Source organism: Arachis stenosperma, chromosome 7 (assembly GCF_014773155.1).
Source record: "Arachis stenosperma cultivar V10309 chromosome 7, arast.V10309.gnm1.PFL2, whole genome shotgun sequence".
Lineage (NCBI taxonomy): Eukaryota > Viridiplantae > Streptophyta > Magnoliopsida > Fabales > Fabaceae > Arachis > Arachis stenosperma.
This window is the reverse complement of record NC_080383.1, coordinates 6,145,672-6,171,013: the sequence shown is the minus strand read 5'-3', so window position 1 is coordinate 6,171,013 and position 25,342 is coordinate 6,145,672. Positions and strand designations below refer to the sequence as shown.

At 37.4% G+C, this 25,342-nt stretch overlaps 1 protein-coding gene, 1 non-coding gene and 1 pseudogene across 2 annotated transcripts; 1 reads left to right on the top strand and 2 right to left on the bottom strand.

The window, feature by feature from the left end:
* Nucleotides 1-11: 11 nt before the first annotated feature.
* On the bottom strand, nt 12-4,611 carry LOC130942073 (cyclin-dependent kinase C-2-like). Its single transcript, XM_057870755.1, has 12 exons — nt 4,321-4,611; nt 3,624-3,705; nt 3,361-3,451; nt 3,254-3,283; nt 2,956-3,065; nt 2,801-2,873; nt 2,600-2,720; nt 2,383-2,500; nt 2,084-2,223; nt 1,931-1,988; nt 1,263-1,333; nt 12-1,052 (listed from the first exon to the last, which is right to left on the bottom strand). The coding sequence occupies exons 1-12, from the start codon at nt 4,428-4,430 to the stop codon at nt 506-508; spliced, it is 1,551 nt and encodes a 516-aa protein (XP_057726738.1). The 5' UTR covers nt 4,431-4,611; the 3' UTR covers nt 12-505.
* A 2,605-nt stretch (nt 4,612-7,216) lies between these two features.
* Nucleotides 7,217-18,096, top strand: LOC130939293 (plasma membrane ATPase 2-like; annotated as a pseudogene).
* Nucleotides 18,097-20,789: 2,693 nt separating this feature from the next.
* On the bottom strand, nt 20,790-20,897 carry LOC130942446 (small nucleolar RNA R71). The gene has a single exon (XR_009071016.1). It is a non-coding gene; the product is annotated as a small nucleolar RNA R71 (small nucleolar RNA).
* Nucleotides 20,898-25,342: the final 4,445 nt, after the last annotated feature.

The following is a 25,342-nucleotide window of genomic DNA, read 5'->3' as shown; positions in this document are numbered from 1 at the left end:
AATCCCCAAAAAAAGAAAACAAAAGAACACATTATATATTGAACATACTAGTTGATTTCTTGATTTACACATTCCCTAAATAGTAAAAAAACAAAATTTGGTACAGGGTTGTATCACAGGAAGAATATTATAGTAAGTGAGATCTCTTATACATGTTGAGTTATGCTACTTATTCATACCTATTTGCGCGGTGAATGAATCTATGGCATACAATGAACAAACATCAAAAGCCATGTCTTTGTTTCTCATGGTCCCTAAAGAGTAAAGACACAGCACCAAAAACATTATATTAGGTGCATGAAATAGGCTTTTCAGTCACTCAAGGCAATAAGAACATTATATCTCAATAATCTATAATCCAGAGACCAACCATGTCTTTTTTCTCAACAACTTGATCCATTGATTTGTTTGATCTTTCTATAACTCGCTTCTTAATCAAACATATCAGACCAATGCCAAATCAGAACATAATAGAGACCATTCAAAGAAAGTCGTCTTTTTTTTTTCATTGCTGCCATCCGTATTGTTGATTGCGGTTTCCACCCATCATGTTTGAGCCACGACCAGTGCCAGACCCACCATATGGACCCCCTTGCTGGGGATAAGTTGGGGCTCCGACTCCATAGCCACTACCACCTCCTCCGCGAGGACCACCACCAGGCATGCCGCTGGAACCATAAGGTGCCCCTCGCCCTTGAGGAGGATAAGGCCCGCTGCCATAGCCACCCCCTCCTTGACCTCCCCGATTAGGGTGATTGTATCCTCCACCAGGGTTCCCGCTTGGTGGATATCTTCCTGGCCCACCAGATGGACCTCGAGGCTTCCCATAATGGTGACTAGGCCCCGCAGCAACTTGGGGTTGAGAACCATGTAAATTTTGGTTAGGTCCTGATCGCATTTGTGCATGTTGCCCTGGCTGCTGAATGGGGGGAAGACGAGTATGCTGCTGAGGATGCTGCATTTTCTGGCGCTTAGCCATTTCTTCATTTTGCCGTTGTTGCTGACGCTTTTTCTTTGTCTGAAACTCATGTGATGATTCATACTTGGGTAAACTGAGGAAAACATAACAGATGTGGAAACATTAAGTATACTGGCCAGGAAAAAAAAAAAAAGCAGAACAAGAACAACAAAAGTTAAAAAGGGGGGGGGGGGGGGATCAATGGGACATGCATGTAATCTTATATCGATTTCAAGATCATGTACTTTCCAGGAAATGTAATATTTTCACAAAGACAAAAGGAAAAAACTAAAGTTTAAGATACCTCTTGGGGTCACATGGCAATGGATCAGTCCAGAAATACTCAGCATCAAGAGCATCCTTTGCGGTAATTCTCTATAAACAAGAAAAATTGACCAGTAAATATTAGCATGCAGATTCTTATGGGAATTAGGAACTAGTCACACAAAAGCAGAACTAGCGCTGAAAGATAAATTGTCATGTTATTAACAGATATCTTTTTTAACATACAAATCCATATTTGAGAAAATATTTACGGTGCGTTTGGTATGTGTTTTCATTTTCAGTTTTTTCTGTTTTTAAGATTTTGTGAAAAGAAAGTAAAAACAGTGAAAACAATAAAATTCTGTTTTCTGTTTTCACCTCCTATTTTCACTTTTTCCTTCACAAAATCCAGAAAACAGAAAATACTGAAAATGAAAACATAACCAAACGCACCCTTACTTATCAAAACTCAATTCACTTCAACATTATATCATCTATTCTTTTTTATCACTAGCTTAGCTTTGAGATTTGTAAATATGTAAGGTACATAAAAATTTAAAACAAAAAATAGTAGACCGAATTAAATTTGTCAAATTAAATGATATTAAATGATGTAAGGCAACCGGAATGACACGTAAATGGAGCACATAAAGTAGCAATTCAAGTTAACTCTACAACTAATAAATCAGATCCCTGAATGTCGAATACCTGAGCAGGATCAAGTGTCAGCATCCTCTCCAATAATTCCAGAGCATGACGATCAAAACTAGAATTCACAATACCAAGATAAGAGTTATTTAAAGAAATATAATACAATAAAGGCGTATATACTCATCAGTGAAACTCGTGTTATCTACTTACTGTCTGAAAACTTCCCTCAGACGTCTTTTCATTGGCCTTGTTGGTTTAAATTGATTATACCAAGGAGTCTTGGAAACCCCAGGCCAGTTCACCTCATCCGGTGCTCCACACAGCTCAAATATTTTATTTAGTTGTTCAGGCTGCAGTAATTACAAAGGAAACATACATTACATCTAAGCTATACAAAGGAATTGTTGCCATGAAGATATACAAGATCATATATTCCCTATAACAATTTCACATTAGTGATCCAATGCACCTCTAATCCACTCATATATCATACACAGAATATCACTAACCTCATCTTTTCCAGGAAAGATAGGCTTCCCATGAAGAAGTTCGGCGAAAATGCACCCAACAGACCACATATCTACAGCTGGCCCATACTTTGTTGTCCCTAGCAGCAACTCAGGGGGTCTAAATTTACAATGACAAAATCCATATATGCACTGGTCAATCTCAAGAGTCCAACCCCCTCTTCCCCACTGAACTCTCATGAAAACACAGGACATTTACCTGTACCATAATGTAATGACACGGTTTGTAAGATTTGCATTGTGATCATTAGAAAATGACCGTGCCAGTCCGAAATCTGCAAGCTTCAGATTTCCTTCATTGTCTATAAGGAGATTTGAGCCTGCAACAGAACATAATACATCAAATGGGATTTGACATATTCAACTAGATCTAAAGACGAAACTTTGGCCACACACAGACCTTTAATATCTCGATGAAGTACTTGATTTACATGACAATAATGAAGTCCCGTCAACAGCTGTCTCATGTAACACTTCAGAAGGAAAAAGTAACTCAGGAAACATGAAATAAACAATTTTAACAGTATAAAGTAACACTCGTATCAACAGCAATACCTTAATTTGGGGAACTGTGAATCTCATCCCAGGACGGTCAGCAAGACCAGTCAAATCATGGTCCATGTATTCGAAGACCATATAGATGCCCCCTTTATATTTGTTACCATCTGTAGCCCCCAAAAGGGCAAAACAAATATGAATAGCAGATGAATTAATTTAGTACATAGATAAACTATGGATATCCAAAAGAAGTTGATAAATATATTCTTACAAACAAAATAGCAGATTATGCGCAACTTTATGTTTGTAAATAAAGTAATTGGCTAATAACATGACATGAGAGTGAATAACTTGCCTGGCCTCCCTTGTTCATCTTTCTCGGGGCCTGAAAGAAGAAAGATACAAATGTTAAATCTAAACAAAACAATCTTTACTCAAGTGAATAGTTCTTTAAAACAGTACCTGGAGAAGTGACAATTTCTTTTAGCTTGATCACATTTTCATGGTGTAGTTTCTTAAGAATTTTGATTTCTCGTATAGCAGTTATAGGAAACTGCCATGGCAAAATTTACAATAAAGTCAGACGATAAATTCATAATACAGAATTACATGTATAAGTTTGTTAGAGAAGATACAAAGCTAGTAAGTCACAAGTGAAAGGAAGTACCGATATAGAATGTTATGCACCTATAACATAATAAACAACAAATTATATATAGAAATACCCCTTCTCTCTCATTGTCCATTCGAATTTTCTTCAGAGCAACAATTTCACCAGTTTTGATCTCTTTAGCCATGTAAACTTGACTGCAAGTATAATATATGGAAGCAAAGATCAATTACCTTATGATAATATTAGCAATGGATTTTATGGTAAGTTAACAGAGTAAATAATCTTCATCTGAAAGTGGAAAGTTTACACATTTCAACTATATCGATAACGAATTTCCGAAAGGGAAAAGAAAAGAGCCTTTCATACAAATCATGATTTAAAAACTTTAAAACTTACAAACATCAATCAAACCAATTACAATTATGCTTATACAAAATGCCTAACAACAATTAGTGAAAAATTACAATTAAGCTTTAGTACTACACATTAACATTCCAATAATGGTGACACACATAAATAATCAGCATACTAGCACACAAACACTACAAGCACTTGAAGAATTATGGCTCCGGCAGCTCAATCTCGTGTCAAATATCATCGCCCTCTCGATAGAGAAAAGTGCCACGATTCTCCAGCGAAGCATCAGCGACCCAAAACTCAATGGTAAAGTGGTGCAAGTAATTACCACTGAATCCACAAATTTCATACACACTCCAAAAAAAGGGAATTTTTATTTTTATTTTTTTGAAAAAAAAAAGAAAAAAGATTCTGATAGCTGAAAGGTTAAAAGGAATGAAAGTGAAACTAACCCGTATGTGCCCTCGCCAATTTGCTCCAACTTCTCGAAGCAATCGACACTTCTGGATCCCCAAGAAGGGGATTCGTTCACGTTCAGTTGCCCTGGGGCTGCAATCGACATTGTTCCCACCTGAGAAGAAAAAAACCCTAATCCTTCCAAAGAACTAAAATTCCTCAATCCAATTTTTAGGGTTCTCTGTAGGGATCTTTTTTTCTTGTTGACGTCTTCACTAGGAAAAAATTTCAGAGATAAAAAGCAAAAACAACAGAGAGCATAAAGGCGTGCTTTACTATTTCATTTCTTACCCTGTTTTCTTTTTTCGGTTTTTGTCTGAATTATAATGCTTGCGGGTTTTTTTTCTTTTTTCATTCTTTTTAAACTTTGGGCTCGTTAGGCCCAAATTAATTGGGTGTAATGTAGGCATGTTCATAGGTCGGGTGCTGGATTTGTCGTGACGTAGGCTCGACTTTAAATATACACGGGAGCTGTTTTTTAGATCCTAACCCAACTCTAAATCCGATGAAACTTAAACATTTTCGAGCCACAATTATACCGGGTCTAAATTGGGTCTTTAAAACTTTAACAATAATTTATAAATAAATTTATTTATAATGCACTTATTTGTAAAGAAAAAACTTGTCACTGAAAAGGTGATATCCATATTTGAACTTGAATTTGTTCATAAATTTTAATTTGATGCTTCTTTCATCTATTTTCTAATTCAACAAATGTGATTAAAAATAAAACAATAAGTTTATAATTAATATAACATAATATTGAAATTAATTTAAAACATATATATCTTTTTTAGTTTCCTTAGGGTACACATGGGTCGGGTGAAGTCGGGTTTGTCTTGACCTGGACTTAGTCCAAAATAATGATCGGATCTATTTTTGAGACCCTTATCCAGTTCTAGATCCGATGAAATCATACCAAATTAACTCCTAAAATATTCGGGGCCGGGCCGACCATGTGCACCCGTAGTCTAAATGTAATGTCAGCTCATGGTTGAGAAGAGTTTCTAAAGCCCATTTGCAAAAGATTTTTAGTCTGAATTTAGAGCATCATTCTTTGAGAAATGTACGAAGTAAGGCCCAAAATAAAAGACCAAAAAAGAAGAGGAAACAAAATATGTAAAATAAAAAGGTTTGCATGTGTTTTTTTTCTCATGAGTTTGCATCTTTGCATGTGTTCTCTATGTTTCAGATTTATTATTTAGATAGGTCCAACTAAACTACGAAATTCCTGACAAAAGAAAAAGTAGGAAATGAATTCATACCCTGCTGTTAATGGAGACGTCTCGGCTGCGGTGTCGCACCAACACCTGAAGCGCCATCATGCCGTCACTAGTGCAGTGGGTTTATTGATGTCGTCACGGCTGTGCCACCATGCTGAGGAATTGAAGCTGCTGCTATGGCTAACAAGTGCAGCACCTCTTGCACAATGAGAATAGATGTGGGTGGGTTTTGGGTTCTGATTTGGACTTGGGCTCTTATTGGTCCAGGTCCTCGGCAAAAAAAAAAATCATGTCCAAAATTAAACTAACAAAATGAACCAATAAAAGGCAAGAGTGGAGACAGGGAGGAGAACGTTAGAGGAGCGGATAGGAATTGGGTTATGGAAGGTAAAGTAGAAAATAAATCCATGGCCGAGTAGGCGGGCCTTATCTAGCTCCACCTTCAGCCATGAGTATCATTAGTTGGAATTGTCGAGGGGTGGCGTCCCCCGTGACAGTTTCGAAACTTTTGCATCTGTATAAATAGATAAAACCTGCCATTGTATTTCTCATGGAGACTAGAGTTAAGGATAGTCATGTAAGTAAAATCAAGAGAAGGCTTTATTTTGATAAATACTTTTGTGTAGAACTTCGGAGTATGTCTAGAGGTCTATGTTTGCTATGAAATAGAAATATTAATGTTGATGTTTATTCTTGGTCTAATTATTATATTAAAGCTTACATTAAAGATAGAAAAAGAAATTATTGGAAACCTTTTTTATGTACGGTAACCCAAAACCAGGCAAGAGGAGGGAGGAATGGGAGGAGCTCACAACAAGCAATCTTAACAGGAATGAACATAAACTCTTCATAGGAGATTTCAATGATGTTTTAGCTTAAGAGGAGAAGGAAGGTATGCATGAGCAGCCGAAAAAATAGATTGTGGATTTCAATAATTTTTTGGATTCTAATGCTCTTATGGACATGGATCTAAAAGGAGGAAAATTCACTTGGTTTATCAATCCTCGAAATAGGTTAATAATTAAGGAAATAATAGATAGAGCTCTTGTTAACTAGAAATGGAGACACAAATTTTTAAATGCAAGTTTGATAGCTATACCAGCAGTGAGTTCAGACCATATGCCCATTGTTTTGAGGTTACAGCCTAAGTATAAGGTGGATAAGTCGTTCAAACACTACTACATTATACACGTTTAGTAACATTTAGCTCTTAACATTTATTAAAATGTTAGTAATTATAAAAAATTACATCTTAAGTAACATTTATGCTAAAATGTTACCAAATACATTTATTTTTTTTCAAAAATGTTACCTATTCCAGTATTCCTAATTATTTATTCACATTTACAGGAACAACAAACCTCCTAGGTCACAGAATCAAAATCTCTCACTCCTCACATCAAATCTCGCTCACGCTGTGATCTAATCACTTATTTCTTCTCGTGTTTGCTTCGATCTCGCTGGATTTCAATCCCAGTCTCGCTTTTGCTCGATCTTGATCTCGATTCTCGATGGAGCCAGCAAGTTTGACTTCACCGTGCAGAATGACGGTGATTAAGTCACGCTCAAGACTAAGATTGTTACTGCCGAGATCACTGGCACGCTCATTGACGAAGACCCACTCGCGATCTACACCATTGATAAGGTTTTGCTTCCCAGGGAACTTTTCATGGTCCTGGCTCCGCCTCCTTCACCCGGGCCCACACCGGAGTCAGCCGCCGCGGACGCTCCTGCATCCCCGAAGAAAAAGGGAAAGAAGAAGAAGCAAAAGGTAGCCGACGCGCCGGCAGATGAGGAATCAGTGCCTGCAGATTCACGCAGTGATGCCGCCAATGACAGCACTAACGACGGTAATGGCGCTGTTAGGTTTGACAGCGTTAGGTACGGTAACATCATCTTCGTGGTTATGGCTTTGTGCCTTGGGTTTTCGTTGCTGTAAACTATGAGTTCTGTAATAAAAAGACAAAAAAGAAAAAGAAAAAGTTTCTTAAATTATATGTGTTGCTTTAATAGTTTTCTTGCAAGAAAAAAGAGAAATTTTTAGCCTTTTTTTGTTATAGTTAGAAAATAAAGGGAATTTGAAATGCTGTTTCCTTTATTACTGTATTTTTATTTGGTGTCTTTTGTAGTGTGTGTATTTTTAGCTGATTATTACCATTGTAGTTTTCTATTTGTCTTGTGATCATGCTGCTAAAATGTTGAAAGTTTCTATCAGCAATGGCAACGAATTAGATCATGAGATTTTTTTATCTATTTTGGGTTCATATAGCTCATCTTCTAGATATTCAGAAGCATGTGAAATTATTGAATGCTTGAGAGGATAAAATGATCACTGAAGCACTCATCATTATATTTTGTAAGGCTAAAAAGCTTGATGCAGTCTTGGAGGAGTACAAAAGTAAAGGAGGAATCGGTTTCTATCACTCATCACTTATTTTTCATTACTACAGTTGAATGCTTGAGAGGATAAAATGATCACTGAAGCACTCATCATTATATTTTGCAAGGCTAAAAAGCTTGATGCAGCCTTGGAGGAGTACAGAAGTAGAGGAGGAATCGGTTTCTATCACTCATCACTTATTTCCCATTGCTGCAGTTGATTTTCAGGAAATTAAATTCCCTATGTTTAACACTATGGAATTCAGATAAATTTTGGTTATCGACTTCATCATTTCACTTCGAAACTAGAATAGTGCATTAGCAGTTAAAGGATATTAAAACCAATTGAATACTGTATGTATGTTTAATTGAAGGTTGTTTGTGGACTGATTTTAAAGTTGAATGTTTGTTGTCATTTAGAAGTGGTACTACTAGAGAATGTGAAGCTAATACTTGAAGCATTTGATTATCTCTAGCTTCCATTTCTTCTATGCTGCTAGTTTTTTCCTCTTCTAAAATGATTATACATAGTTGTAATTATGCTTATTTAACTGATTTGTTATTTATTTAAATGATTCCAGCTTGTGTTCTCATCTTCGGCCACCGTATATGGTTGGCCAAAGGAGGTTCTATGTACAGAAGAGTTTCCTCTGTCAGCAATGAATCCATATGGTTGAATTAAGGTATGACTTGCAGAGTAAACAGTTTTGATATGGATCCCTTGGATTTGATATTTGTTTGTGAATCTCACTACTCAAGATTTGATCAAATCTAGATTTTAATTCTACTCTGCCATATGGAATTTAAGTAGCTATGGCATTCAATACTTGATTTCTATATGTGATAGTTAATGACTAATCTCAACAAATGATTGAAGACACTCTAACTAATTCATCCTATCCATTATTTATGATGACTAACTTCTCTAACTAACTCATTAATTGGATCCTAACAGAGTTTTGTGATAGTTAATGACTACTAGTGGGAGATTTTACCTCCAGAAAATTGTCTCAGGAATTAATTATTAGTAACCAAAAAAGGAAACGAATCACATCTTATACTCTTGAAAAAAATACCCTTACAGGTGATCAGCTTACAATTGCTAAAGAAACAGGAAGGTGTCTTGGAATGGGCTCTAACATGTATCCTTCTTCGTCACTGCTAGGAGAAAGCAAAGACAATTTTGCTTCTGTCCCGTTGATGATATTATAGAGAATACAGATGGTTTTGCTGGTGTCTTTCCTAGTAAGTATAATAGCAATCACAGAAAAGCTCTAATCCAAATTCTTGTTTATTTTCTGATTATATATGTTCCCTCAGAGCACAAATATGATATTGTGAAGAGGTTACAAGCTAGAAAGCACATTTGTGGGATGATTGGTGATGGAGTGAATGACGCACCAGCTTTGAAGATAGCCGACATAGGTATCGCTGTAGCAGATGCCACAGACGCTACAAGAAGTGCCTCTGACATAGTTCTAACAGAACCTGGGTTGAATGTGATCATAAGTGCTGTTTTAACTAGCCGTGCAATTTTCCAAAGAATGAAAAACTACACAGTAATCCCCCAACAATAAAAATATTGATAAAATATTGCAATAGTCCTTGTTGTAACAAAAAATTTATCAAAGCCTTATTTTATTTTTCTTTTGCAGATATATGCTGTATCTGTCACCATCCGTATTGTGGTAAGTTATAAGTGCATATATGGAGAATTTAGCAGTGATCAAGCCATCATTTTCTTTCCTTCTCATTTTCAGTTTATTTTGCTTTACAGGTTGGCTTTATGTTACTCACATGCATTTGGGAATATAACTTTCCTCCCTTTATGGTTCTTGTCATAGCCATTCTCAACGATGGTAGTACTATCTGCTCTCAAATACCATATTTAAAATGCATTATTTGAAGGTCTTCTCTACAGTTATATTAACATTAGCTACTTTCAAATATCATTACTTTTTCAAGTGTTACATAAAATATCTATTGTAACATTTTTTAAATGTTACAAAAAATATCTATGGTAATATTTTTCTAAGTGTTACAAAATATATCTATTGTAACATTTCTTTAAATGTTACTAAGAAAAGTCTATTGTAGCATTTCTCATAATATTACTATAGAAGATCTATTGTAACATTTTTATTAAATATTATTAAATCTTTAGAAAAATTTTAGTAAAATTTTTTTGTAACATAGGATATATTTAACATTTGTTAAAATATTACTAATATACATAGCTAATATTTTAATAAGATTTGGTAACATTTTTTAAATGTTAGTAAAAATCAATTATGTAGTAGTGAAATTTGAAGCATTTTGGAACGACCATAAAGAATGTGAGGAGATTATTAAGATGAGTTGGAAAAAAGATGAGCATAGTAATAACGAATGGGGTAGGTTGCTGAAGAAAAATGAGAAACTGCAAGAAAAATTTAAAGAATTGGAGTAGGAACACTTTTGCTAGAGCTAATATAGAGATTAACAAGTTGAAGGCTGAGCTACAGAAGCTTCAAGAGGCAGAATTAAATAAAGAACAGCAAGCACGGAGGTGTCAAATCATGGAAAGGATAAGCCAATTATGGAGGCAAGAAGAGAAATACTAGGGAATGAGATACAGGCTAAAGTAGCTAAAGTGGGGAGGCAAAAATTTCACATTCTTTCATGCGACAACGATTCAAAGGAGAAATAGGAATAAAGCGAAAAAATTAAAAGATAAGGAGGGCTAATGGGTCTCAGGAGATGATAGAATCTTAAAGATAGTGGAAGAGCACTTTACAAAGTTGTTTACATCCTCAGCTAAATCTGATTTCAAAGATTGTATAAATAGGATTCCAAAAAGAGTTACTCAAGAAATGAATGAACAACTCATGGAGGAAATTTCAGAAAAGGAGATTGAGGAAGCTATTTTTAGCATGGGCAGCCTCAAAGCCTCTGGACCATATGGATTAAATGGACTTTTCTATCAGAGTCACTAGAACACAATAAAAAATGAAGTTTGTGCTATGGTTAAAAGCTTTTTGGATGAAGGTATTATACCAGAAGAGGTAAATGAAACTATTGCTGTTCTTGTTCCTAAAGTGAAACAATTGAAAAATCTTAATCAACTTAGGCCTATTAGTTGCTGTAATTATATATACAAAATTATAACTAGGATTATAGTTAGGACTTAGAAGGTTTATGGATAAGGTTATTTCGCCAATCCAGAGTGCCTTTCTAGGAGGTAGGTTGATTTAGGATAATATTATCATAGTTCAAGAGGTTTTTCATAGTATTAATAAAAAAGGTAGGAATGGATAACCTAGCTATTAAGATAGATATGAATAAGGCTTATGATAGATTAGAGTGGAATTTTTTGGAGGCTACATTGATAGCTTTTTGGTTTTGACCAAAGGTGGGTTTCCTTAATAATGGTGTGTTAGAAGTGCTACGAATAAGGTTAGAATAAATGGGAGGCTCACTAGTAAAATTATACCTGAAAGAAGGCTGAGACAGGACGATCCTATATCCCCATATCTTTTTATAATTGCGACTGAAGTGTTCACTATTCTCATGGAGAAAGTAAGAGAAAGAAAGGAAATTCCAAGGTTCAAAATCGCACCAACAGCATCTCCAATCACTCATCTTCTGTTTGCGAATGATTGTATTATTTTTACAGAAGTAAAAGAGGAGGAAATTTACAATCTCATTTTGATTCTTAATAAATATACAGAGGCATCAGGTCAAATGATCAATCTGGATAAATCGAGAATTATTTTTGGTAGTCAAATACCCATACAAACCAGAGTTAACATAGAGAAAATCCTAGGAATGAAGTGTTGGGATAATCCAGGGATGTATTTAGGGCTGCCAGGGATTTGGGACAGGTCAAAAATTAAAGTTCTGAATTAGACAGAGAAAAAGGTGATGGAAAAAGTCGAAGGATGGAAAGAAAAGCTCCTAAACCAAGCCGAAAAGGAAGTCCTTATTAAAACTGTTATACAAGCTATTCCTAGCTACGTTATGACAGTTATTGAATTTTCAAAAGTATTCTGTCAGAGATTAAACGCTATGCTTGTAAGGTTTTGGTGGGCCAATTCTGGAAAAAAAAGAGGCATACACTGAAAAAGTTGGGACAAGGTTTGTGTAAGTAAAAGAAATGGAGGACTAGACTTCAAGGATCTTCATGGCCAAAATTTTGCTCTTTTAGCAAAACAAGCTCGGAGAATCATAGAAAACTCTAATTCAATATGGGTATGTATTTTGAAGGCAGTCTATTTTTTCGATAGAGATTTTTTGAATGCAAAATGCTATAGTAATTCATCTTGGGCTTGGAAAAGTATAATTAAAGGAAGAGATTTTCTTCGCATAAATGGGAGATGGAGTATGGGTGACGGGTTAAGAATTAATGTCTGGGATGATAAGTGGGTAGTGGGCGAAGGAAAAATTCAAAGACAAGAAGGAATATAGTTGAATTATGTTAGTGAACTTTTGAAGGAAGGGGAAGGGTGGGATGTGACGAAGATTGAAGGGGTTTTTACTGATATTATCAAATAAAAAATTCTTAAGACTCCTACAAGCATTTTGAAAAGAGAAGATAGACTTATTTGGCCATATAGAAAGGAATGAAGCTACAGTGTCGGAACTGGATATCACATAGTCAAGAAGGAAAGCCAAGGAAATAGAATGGAAGAAGCTTCATCGAGTATGAATTTGGAAAAATTATGGAAGGAGATATGGAATGTCCAAACTCCCCAAAAGATTAAAAGTTTCATTTGGAGAGTAGCGCATAATATAGTACCGGTTAATGAAAAGTTGTTTAAAAGGAATACAGTCAACTCTCTTATGTGTCAGATTTGTTTCATGGAACCTGAGACTATCGAACATACATTGTTACTATGTCCATGGACGAGGGCAGCTTGGTTTGGTAGCCAATGCCAATATTGTCCCTCTCAGGATCACATCACAAGTTTTGGAGAATAGCTTTTACAGAAAATTAGAAGAATTAAGGAGGAAGGGAGAACTGACAAAGAGGAAAGGATAGAAAAGATGATTTTTTTAATATGGGAGATATGAAAAACCAGGAACCAAGCCATATTCAACACTAAGTAGATCAATCCTAAGGAGGCTATTATCAAGGCTAGAATAGCAGAAAAACAGTACAAAATAACTATTGATCAAGCGGTTCAGAAGCAAACAGAGAATAGAAGAATTAAAGTAGGGCGCGTTACCTGGAGACCCCCGTCAAGAAATTGGTTGAAACTAAACGTTGATGCAGCCTTTCAGGAAGCTTCTAGTGATGGAGTAACGGCAGTAGCTGCAAGGGACAACTTTGGAAGATTTCTTGTGAAAAACACAGATAGAATCACAACTGTATCCAGTATTACAGCAGAAGCATTAGCAACAAGGAATGCTTTAATTTTGGCAAAAAATCTACAGCTAGATATGATACTAATTGAATCTGATTGTTTACCTTTGGTGAAGGCAATTAAATAAAAAAGTAGCCTTCAAGAGATTGATCCGATTTTGCAAGATATCTTTGAACTGCAGGAAAGTTTCAATAAATGTGGATTCACCTGGATTCCAAGAGAAGTTAACCAATTAGTACATACCATAGCAAACTTAGCAATTACAAATCAATTTAGTCAAAGGTGGTGCACTGATCTACCACGCATCGTTGCATGCATTTTTTGGAGAGAAGCACCAATATCATCATCTGGCGGCCAAGCCTGGTGTCAGCCTAGAGGAGGAATCCTTACCTCTGCGGTGGAGCTTCATACCGAAATGAAGCCAGCAGAGTGACCTGATTTAGACCCCATCAACAGATTCGCAACTTGATTTTCAGATCTTGACTCAGTTCGAAAGTGGATAATATAGTCTTCTCATTGAGGCCATGGATTGGAGTCACTTCTCGGCCACAACATAACTCCCGTGAGGGAGATGATGAAATTGGAATTGGGTAAGCGGGTTGCTTTAGGGTTTGGATAGAGTTTCTGGGCTTAGCCCATGACCAAAAAAAAAAAAACAAACAATAGAAGCTATAGGTCAAGACTAAAAAAAGAAGTTATAAGATTATGTTTGGTTCGGAGAACATGACAAAATAAGATACTGAAAACAAGATATAAATAATAAAGATACAAAAATTAGTATTTTTATATTTTGTTTGATGATAAACTAGAATAAATTATGAAAGTCCAATTTATTCTTTTTTTCCATTAAAAAACTTGAGAAAAAAATATAATTATAAAAAATTAACAAGAATAATAAAAAAAATGAAAAATAAATTTTGTCTCTCAGTGTCTTTGTGTCTTTCCTAAACACAAAATACACTAATTCAGTATCTCTAGATACAATGTCTCTGTCTATATCTAATCTGTTAAATACAATTTTGTAGCTCTATATCCTTATCTCAGTGTCTGTAAACAAATGCAGTCTAAGTGACAGGTGTCTAGATTGTTTAGTGAATCAAAAATATTATTTATCCACTAAAATTAGCTACAAATGTATTTATGCATAATTACTTGTGTAGTTTAATTTATTTTTAATGTATATTTATATTCTAATATATATTTTATATTGATGACTAATTTTAATATACACGTATCATAATCATAATGATAGAAACAAATTTTTTTACTAAAATTTGAATATTTTTTGAATCATATATAATAATAATATTTATTTATCCTATTATTTTATTAACTTTGCTCTGTATGTTATATTGCTAATCATTCTATCAATATAAATTGATTATAAAATTTTCTAAATTTATTACTGATATCGTGTATATATAAAATTTTATAATATTTTTTATTGAAAGATCAATTTCAACTAATTATCTTAATAGTGCTTTTATATATACATGGAGAGAATTATAAAAGCTTATTTGAAAAAGACAACAAAATTAACGTATAACTTATTTGTTTGTAGTAGTAGGATTTGGCTGTTTAAATAGAATTTCTCCATATTTTTGTTTATCCTGAAAATATTGTAAGTTTTTCTTTACTTTGGTTGAACTTCAAACATTCACAAAAATATTTATTGATTTAGATTTAATTTCTATGATTATTTTGTTTGACTTTAGTCTTTGCATCAAAGTAATGTTAGTTAGGTGTTCTCTACATTTTTGTCCTAATTCAAATAACTTAGTTATTAAAATAGTACTTATTCATATTCTATCTCAAATAATAAGTCAGGCCTAAATTAAGCTAAAAGACCTAATTTATAAGATTGGTCTCCACTGCCTATCCAACTTCCTCAAAGAGATCGAGGTCAACGTAAGCGGACACTTAACACTTATTATTCATATCCTGGGTCGAGCTATCCGACCTGGGATGATTGGAGATAAAGCGACCGACCTCCTCTGGTCAGACTATCCGACCTCTTTTCAAAGAGTTCGACCAAATCGACAGGAAAGCCCAATAAAGGGCCCAAATAGAGGAACACGACCCAAATCCTAAGGCAGCCCAAGCCTATAAAGATAAAGGCGGTTCCATTGAAGATACGCTGACCTTAACTCAAAGATAAAGATAAGATAAGATAACTAACTTATCTTATCCAAAAGGTCACATCTCACCATTATAAATACACTGGAGCACCCAGGTATAACTCATACTCTGATTCTACTCAATACCTGCTTAATACCCTTGCTAAATTAAGCATCGGAGTCCCTTGCAGGTACCCCTCACCCTCCGGGGACGAAGGATCAGCACCACCACCAAGTCCAACAAGTCGGACACACCAGCTCTGGCCGCTGTACACCTGCCGGACACGTCGGCTCTGACCAATACAGAAGGTCTCGTCCGAGATCGACCTACAGTTTCAGGTGACCCTCAGAACATTGGCGCCGTTGCCGGGGAACCTGGAAGTCATCCCATTAACATGGCAGATGACCATGACAACGACCACAATTCAGGTCTGGAAGATAGAACGCCGCATAAAAACGCGGACACAATACTCAAAGATACTCCAGAAACCAATGGAGACAAAAATTCATCAAATCCAGGAATAATAGAAGCACTTCAAAATCGATTGGAGCAACTCGAGAAAGAAGCCCAACATCAATGTGAAAAGGAAGAAGATCTACGCCGGGAGATAAGGCGACGCAGAGAACTAGAAGATAAGATTATAAAACTTGAAGCCGATCTTAAAACTAAAGCTACTCGATCATCCGCAGAAGATAACTCTCAGAAAGATCAAGACCCATTCCCCAGAGAAATTATGAAGACCAAAATTCCAAAAGATTTCAAGCTTCCGGATATGACTCTATATGACGGCACCTCGGACCCCAACCATCATCTCAGCAACTTCAGAAGTAGAATGTACCTCACAGATGCCTCAGATGCAGTCCGCTGCAAAGCCTTTCCAACAACTCTCACCAAGACAGCCATTAAATGGTTCAACAACCTACCACCAAAATCCATCTCAAGTTTCGACGATCTGGCCAAGAAGTTCCTGGCCCGATTCTCCATACAAAAGGACAAAGCCAAACATGCACCTAGCCTCCTAGGGATCAAACAAGGAGATTGGGAGAGCCTTCGCAACTACATGGAATTTTATGTAGACGATATGTTGATAAAAACGCAAAGCGAAGATACATTGTTATCCGACCTGACTCAAGTGTTTTCTACTATCAGGAAACACAACATGCGGCTCAATCCCGCAAAATGTACCTTCGCAGTAGAAGCCGGCAAATTCTTGGGCTTCATGCTCACACAAAGGGGGTTTGAAGCAAATCCAGACAAATGTCGAGCCATACTCAACATGAAGAGCCCAACCTGTATCAAAGAGGTACAACAACTCAACGGGAGGTTAGCCGCTTGATGAGCGGATAATTTGTATACTTTTTGGCATTGTTTTTAGTATGTTTTTGATATGATATAGTTAGTTTTTAGTATATTTTTATTAGTTTTTAATTAAAATTCACTTTTCTGGACTTTACTATGAGTTTGTGTGTTTTTCTGTGATTTCAGGTATTTTCTGGCTGAAATTGAGGGACCTGAGCAAAAATCTGATTCTGAGACTCAAAAGAACTGCAGATGCTGTTGGATTCTAACCTTCCTGCACTCGAAGCGGATTTTCTGGAGCTACAGAAGCCCAATTGGCGCGCTCTCAACGGCGTTGGAAAGTAGACATCCTGGGCTTTCCAGCAATATATAATAGTCCATACTTTGCCCAAGATTTGATGGCCCAAACCGGCGTTCAAAGTCACCTCAAGAAATCCCAGCGTTAAACGCTGGAACTGACACCCAAATGGGAGTTAAACGCCCAAACTGGCACCAAAGCTGGCGTTTAACTCCAAGAAGAGTCTTTACACGAAATTTCTTCATTGCTCAGCCCAAGCACACACCAAGTGGGCCCGGAAGTGGATTTTTATGTCATTTACTCACTTATGTACTAGTTTTCTATAAGTAGGACCTTTTACTATTGTATTAGAAAGGACTTAGGGAGAAGACTTTGGTAGCTATCTTTGTTTTATGCTATCTTAGACCTTTGGGAGGCTGGCCATTCGGTCATGCCTAGACCCTGTTCTTATGTATTTTCAACGGTGGAGTTTCTACACACCATAGATTAAGGTGTGGAGCTCTGCTGTACCTCGAGTATTAATGCAATTACTATTGTTCTTCCATTCAAATTCCACTTGTTCTTTATCCAAGATATCACTTGTTCTTCAACATGATGAAGGTGATGATTGACGCCCATCACCATTCTCACTCGTGAACAAGGTGACTGACAACCATTCTTGTTCTACACGCATCCGAGGCTTAGTGAATATCTCTTGAATTTCTGATTGCATGATGCATGGTTGATCGCCTGACAACCGAGTGCTCGCCTGACAAACGAGCCAGCCATTCCGTGAGATCAGAGTCTTCGTGGTATAGGCAAGAACTGATGGCAGCATTCAAGAGAATCCGGAAGGTCTAACCTTGTCTGTGGTATTCTGAGTAGGATTCAATGATTGAATGACTGTGACGTGCTTCAAACCTGTAACCTACTGGGCGTTAGTGACAGACGCAAAAGAGTTATTCTATTCCGGTAGGGGAGGGAACCAAACCGGTGATTGGCAGCACTGTGACAGAGTGTGTGCATTAGCTTTCACTGCGCGGATGGGAGGTAGCTGCTGACAACAGTGAGACCCTATACGAGCTTGCCATGGAAAGGAGTAAGAAAGGATTGGATGAAGGCTGTAGGAAAGCAGAGAGACGGAAGGGAAGGCATCTTCATACACTTGTCTGAAGCTCATACACCAATGATATACATAAGTATCACTATCTTTATCTTCTATGTTATTTTCGTTCATCACCATATATATCTGAGTTTGCCTGACTAAGATTTACAAGATGACCATAGCTTGCTTCATTACTAACAATCTCCGTGGGATCGACCCTTACTCACGTAAGGTTTATTACTTGGACGACCCAGTGCACTTGCTGGTTAGTTGTGCGAAGTTGTGTAATGCCATGGTATTGAGCGCACCAAGTTTTTGGAGCCATTACCAGGGATTATGAGAGTTGTGAAAAAGTATAGTTCACAATTTCGCGCACCAAGTTTTTGGCGCCGTTGCCGGGGATTGTTCTAGTTTTGAGCAAGCCTTTGGTAATATCAGAGCCAAGATCCGGCAACAACATCAAATTTTTGGTGTTATTGCCCGGGACTGTTTAGGCTGGACAACTGACGGTTCATCTTGTTGCTTAGATTAGGTATTTTTTTTTTTCAAAATTCTTGAAGGTGAATTCTAGAGTTTCATGATGATTTGTTGAAATCTGGCTGGCTGAGAAGCCATGTCTAATCTGATTGGACCGAGGTTTCAACTTATCACCACAAGAGCTTGTTGATTTCGTATCAATCTTGCTTTTGGAGCAGTGATTTGCTAAGGCTTGGCTGACCTTTGGTCATGTCTAGTGTTTTGGACCGTAGCTTTCCTTGAAAGCTTGGCTGGCTGTGAAGCCATATCAAATTCCTGGACCGGAGTCTTAGACTAGCATTGCACTGATTCCTGGAATTCTCATTAAGAATTTTGATACCTTTTTCCACTTAATTTTCGAAAAAATACAAAAAAATTTGCAAAATCATAAAAATCCAAAAATATTTCTTGTTTGAGTCTAGTGTCTCATCTTAAGTTTAGTGTCAATTGCATGCATTCATTCATGTGTCTTAAGGATCCTCAAGTAATTCTTGATGATTTTTGTGTTCTAATCTTTGAATTCTATTGACTTGAAGTATTTTGTGTGTCTCATATGCATTCTCATATTGTTAGTGTCAGTAGTACACAAACTGCTAAGTTTGGTGTCTTGCATGCATTGTTATTTGATTCTTGTTGCATTTTGATTATTAAAAAATCCAAAAATATTTTTAAATTTGTGTCTTTTCAAGTCAATGATACAAGGAATTGAAGATTTAGAACATACTGCAGAGGAATTATACAGAAAAAGCTGAGCATTCAAAAATGCCCAGTGAAGAAGGCAGACTGGCGTTTAAACGCCAGCCAGGGCACTTGGTTGGGCGTTTAACGCCCAAAAAGGTAGCATTTTGGGCGTTAAACGCCAGAATGTATACCATTCTGGGCGTTTAACGCCAGGATGGTGCCAGGGGGAAGATTTTGTTTTCAAAATCAATTTTTTTTTTAAGTTTTCAAAGTTTTTCAAAACCAAATCTTTTTCAAATCATATCTTTTCAATCAAAATGTTTTCAAAATCAATTTCTTTCCTTTTTCAAAGATGCTTACTAACAATTAATGATTTGATTGAACATTTTTTGCCTTTTCTATTAAGGAAGGTTTTATGTTTGAATCATATCTTTTCTTGTTAGGCAAGTCATTAGTTTTTAAAATCAAATCTTTTCAAATTATTTTCAATTCATATCTTTTCAAATTGTTTTCAAATCATATCTTTTAAAATTGTTTTTAAATCATATCTTTTAAAATTGTTTTCAAATCATATCTTTTCAATCATATCTTTTTAAAACCATAACTTTTCAATCAATTTTTTTCAATCACATCTTTTTCAAAATAGTTTTCAATCAAATCTTTTTAATTTCTAATTTCAAATTCTTTTTCAAAAATCACTTGATTTCTTTCTCACTTTGAATTTTCGAAAATTATCAATCAAATTTTCAAAATGTTTTCAAAATCTTTTGATTGAATTTTCGAAAATTCTCTTCTCTCCTTCCCACATCCTTCTATTTGTGGAGTACTACTCCTTCTAAATGCACAATTCGAACCTTATCTAATTAAAGTTCGAATTCTCCTTCTCCTTCTTCTTTCTATTTCTCTTTTCCTCTGACATTTCAAGGAATCTCTATACTGTGACATAGAGGATTCCACATTCTCTTTTTCTCTTCTCTTTCTTATGAGCAGAAGCAGAGACAAAGGCATTCTTGTTGAAACTGACCCTGAACCTGAGAGAACCTTGAAGCGAAAGCTAAAAGAGGCCAAAGCACAACTCTCTTTAGAGGACTTGACCGAATTCTTCAAGGAAGAAGACATGGCAGCCGAAAACAACAACAATGCCAACAATGCAAGGAAGGTGCTGGGTGACTTTACTGCACCTACTCCTGATTTCTATGGGAGAAGCATCTCTATCCCTGCCATTGGAGCAAACAACTTTGAGCTAAAGCCTCAATTAGTTTCTCTAATGCAACAGAATTGCAAGTTCCATGGACTTCCAATGGAAGATCCTCATCAGTTTTTAGCTGAATTCTTGCAAATCTGTGACACAGTCAAGACTAATGGGGTTAACCCTGAAGTCTATAGACTGATGCTATTCCCTTTTGCTGTAAGAGACAGAGCTAGAATATGGTTGGATTCTCAACCTAAGGAAAGCCTGGACTCTTGGGAAAAGCTAGTCAATGCCTTCTTGGCAAAGTTCTTTCCACCACAAAGATGGAGTAAGCTTAGAGTGGAAGTCCAAACCTTCAGACAGAAGGATGGAGAATCCCTCTATGAAGCTTGGGAAAGATACAAACAATTAATCAGAAGATGTCCTTCAGACATGCTTTCTGAATGGAGCATCATAGGTATTTTCTATGATGGTCTCTCTGAACTATCCAAGATGTCCTTGGATAGCTCTGCAGGAGGATCTCTTCATCTGAAGAAGACGCCTGCAGAAGCTCAGGAACTGATTGAAATGGTTGCAAATAACCAATTCATGTACACTTCTGAAAGGAATCCTGTGAACAATGGGACTAGTCAGAAGAAAGAAGTTCTTGAGATTGACACTCTGAATGCCATATTGGCTCAGAATAAAATATTGACTCAACAAGTCAATTTGATCTCTCAAAGTCTGTCTGGAATGCAAAATGCACCAAACAGTACTAAGGATGCTTCATCTGAGGAAGAAGCTTATGATCCTGAGAACCCTTCAATGGAAGAGGTGAATTACCTAGGAGAACCCTATGGAAACACCTACAATTCTTCATGGAGAAATCACCCAAATTTCTCATGGAAGAATCAAGAGAAACCTCAACAAGGTTTCAATAACAATAATGGTGGAAGAAACAGGCCTGGTAACAACAAGCCTTTTCCATCATCTTCTCAGCAACAGACAGAGAATTCTAAGCAGAGTACTTCTGACTTAGCAACAATGGTCTCTGATCTAATAAAGACCACTCAAAGTTTTATGAATGAAACAAGGTCCTCCATCAGAAATTTGGAGGGACAAGTGAGTCAGCTGAGCAAGAAAGTTACTGAACTCCCTCCTAGCACTCTCCCAAGTAATACAAAAGAAAATCCAAAGGGAGAGTGCAAGGCCATTAACATGGCCGAATTCTGGGAGGAAAGAAAGGAGGTGGACGCCACTGAGGAAGACCTCAGTGGGCGTGTACCAACCTCCTCTGAGTTCTTCAGTGAGGAACAATGGGAATCTGAGGCTCAAATTGAGACCATAGAGATTCCATTGGACTTACTTCTGCCATTCATGAGCTCTGATGAGTATTCCTCCTCTGAAGAGGATGAGTATGTCACTGAAGAGCAAGTTGCTAAATACCTTGGAGCAATCATGAAGCTAAATGACAAGTTATTTGGAAATGAGACTTGGGAAGATGAACCTCCCTTGCTCACCAAAGAACTGGATGACTTGTCTAGGCATAAACTGCCCCAAAAGAGGCAGGATTCTGGGAAGTTTTCTATACCTTGTACCATAGGTACCATGACCTTCAAGAAGGCCTTGTGTGACCTAGGGTCAAGTGTAAACCTCATGCCCCTCTCTGTAATGGAGAAATTAGGGATCCTTGAGGTGCAAGCTGCAAGAATCTCATTGGAGATGGCAGACAATTCAAGAAAACAAGCTCATGGACTTGTAGAGAATGTTTTGGTGAAGATTGAAGACCATTACATCCCTACTGACTTCATAGTCCTAGAGACTGGGAAGTGCATGGATGAATCTATCATCCTTGGCAGACCCTTCCTAGCCACAGCAAAGGCTGTGATTGATATTGACAGAGGAGAGTTGATCATTCAAGTGAATGAAGAATCCTTGGTGTTTAAGGCCCAAGGATATCCCTCTGTCATCATGGAGAGGAAGCATGAAGAGCTTCTCTCAAAACAGAGCCAAGCAGAGCCCCCACAGTCAAACTCTAAGTTTGGTGTTGGGAGGCCACAACCAAACTCTAAGTTTGGTGTTGAAACCCCACATTCAAACTCTAAGTTTGGTGTTGGGAGGTTTCAACAAGGTTCTGAGTGTTTCTGAGGCTCCATGGGAGTCCTCTGTCAAGCTAATGACATTAAAGGAGCGCTTGTTGGGAGGCAACCCAATGTTTTATAATTAATTATTTTCTTTTGTTATTTTATCTTTTTTGTAGGTTGATGATCATAAGAAGTCACAAAAATAATGAAAAAAGCAAAAACAGAATGAAAAACAGGAAGAAAAACAGCACACCCTGGAGGAAGAAGCTGCTGGCGTTCAAACGCCAGTAAGCCTTGCTGTTGGGCGTTTAACACCCAGTCTGGCACCATTCTGGGCGTTTAACGCCAGAAAGGGGCACCAGACTGGCGTTAAACGCCAGTAAAGGGCAAGAACCTGGCGTTAAACGCCAGGAATGGGCACCAGCCCGGCGTTTAACGCAAGAAATGGCTCAAAACGTGATTTTGAGCAACTTTTGGTGCAGGGATGACTTTTTCTTGACACTACAGGATCTGTGGACCCCACAGGACCCTACCATCACTCTCTCTCTTCTTCCCCCATTCACCAATCACCTCAATACCTCTTCCCCAAAAACCCCTCACCCATCAAATCCCATCTTTCTCTTCACCACTCACATCCATCCTTCATAAAACCCCACCAACCTCACCCTTCAAATTCAAACCACTTTCCCTCCCAAACCCACCCTAATGGCCGAACCTTTACCCCCCTCTTTCCTATAAATACCCTTCTTCAACCCTTCATTTTCACACAACCTAAACACCCTTTCTTACCCTTCTTGGCCGAACGCACTACCACCTCCCCTCTTCCTCATTTCTTCTTCTTCTACTCCCTTCTTTCTTCTTTTGCTCGAGGACGAGCAAACATTTTAAGTTTGGTGTGGTAAAAGCGTTGCTTTTTCGTTTTTCCATAACCATTTATGGCATCCAAGGCCGGAGAAACCTCTAAAAAGAGGAAAGGGAAGGCAAAAGCTTCCACCTCCGAGTCATGGGAGATGGATAGATTCCTCTCAAGGGTGCATCAAGACCACTTCTATGAAGTTGTGGCCTTGAAGAAGGTGATCCCCGAAGTCCCCTTTTTACTCAAAAAGGGTGAATATCCGGAGATCCGCCATGAGATCCGAAGAAGAGGTTGGGAAGTTCTTACCAACCCCATTCAACAAGTCGGAATCTTGATGGTTCAAGAGTTCCATGCCAATGCATGGATCACAAAGAACCATGACCAAAGTGTGAACCCGAATCCAAAGAATTATCTCACTATGGTTCGGGGGAAATACTTGGATTTTAGTCCGGAGAGTGTGAGGGTGGTGTTCAACTTGCCTATGATGCAAGGAGATGAGCATCCTTACACTAGAAGGGTCAACTTTGATCAAAGGTTGGACCAAGTCCTCACAGTCATATGTGAAGAGGGCGCACAATGGAAGCAAGATTCAAGAGGAAAGCCGGTCCAATTGAGAAGGCATGACCTCAAGCCCGTGGCTAGAGGATGGTTAGAGTTCATACAACGCTCAATCATCCCCACTAGCAACCGGTCCGAAGTTACCATAGACCGGGCCATCATGATCCATAGTATCATGATTGGAGAAGAAATAGAGGTTCATGAGGTTATAGCCCAAGAACTCTATAAGGTGGCGGACAAGACCTCCACCTTGGCAAGGTTAGCCTTTCCTCATCTCATTTGTCACCTCTGTTATTCAGTTGGAGTTGACATAGAGGGAGACATTCCCATTGATGAGGACAAGCCCATCACCAAGAAAAGGATGGAGTACACAAGAGACCTCACTCATCATGAGATCCCTGAGATTCCTCAAGGGATGAATTTTCCTCCACAAAACTATTGGGAGCAACTAAACACCTCCCTAGGAGAGTTGAGTTCCAACATGGGACAACTGAGGGTGGAGCATCAAGAACACTCCATCATCCTTCATGAAATTAGAGAAGATCAAAGAATCATGAGGGAGGAGCAACAAAGACAAGGAAGAGACATTGAGGAGCTCAAGCACTCCATAGGATCTTCAAGAGCAAGAAAGAGCCGCCATCACTAAGGTGGACCCGTTCCTTGATTTCCTTGTTCTCTATTCTTCTGTTTTTCGAATTTTTTTGTTTGCTTATGTTACCCATGTTTGTGTCTTGTGATCATTAGTGTCTTAGTGTCTATGCCTTAAAGTTATGAATGTCCTATGAATCCATCACCTTTCTTTAATAAAAATGTGCTTAATTGAAAAGGAAAGAATTGCATGAATTCTGAATTTTATAGCAGTTTAATTATCTTGATGTGGTGGCAACACTTTTGTTCTCTGAATGTATGCTTGAACAGTGCATATGTCTTTTGAATTTGTGGTTCATGAATGTTGGCTCTTGAAAGAATGATGAAAAAGGAGACATGTTACTGAGAATCTGAAAAATCAATAAAATGATTCTTGAAGCAAGAAAAAGCATTTCAAAAAAAAAAAAAAAGCCGAAAAAAAAAACGAAAAAGAAAGAAAAAAAAAAGAAAGAAAGAATAAGAGTTGTGATCCAAGGCAAATAAGAGTGTGCTTAAGAACCCTGGACACCTCTAATTGGGGACTTTAGCAAAGCTGAGTCACAATCTGAAAAGGTTCACCCAATTATGTGTCTGTGGCATGTATGTATCCGGTGGTAATACTGGAAGACAGAGTGCTTTGGGCCACAGCCAAGACTCAATAAATAGCTATGTTCAAGAATCATCATACTTTACTAAGAGAATCATTAACACTATCTGGATTCTAAGTTCCTAAAGAAGCCAACCATTCTGGATTACAAGGGATAGAGCGAGATGCCAAA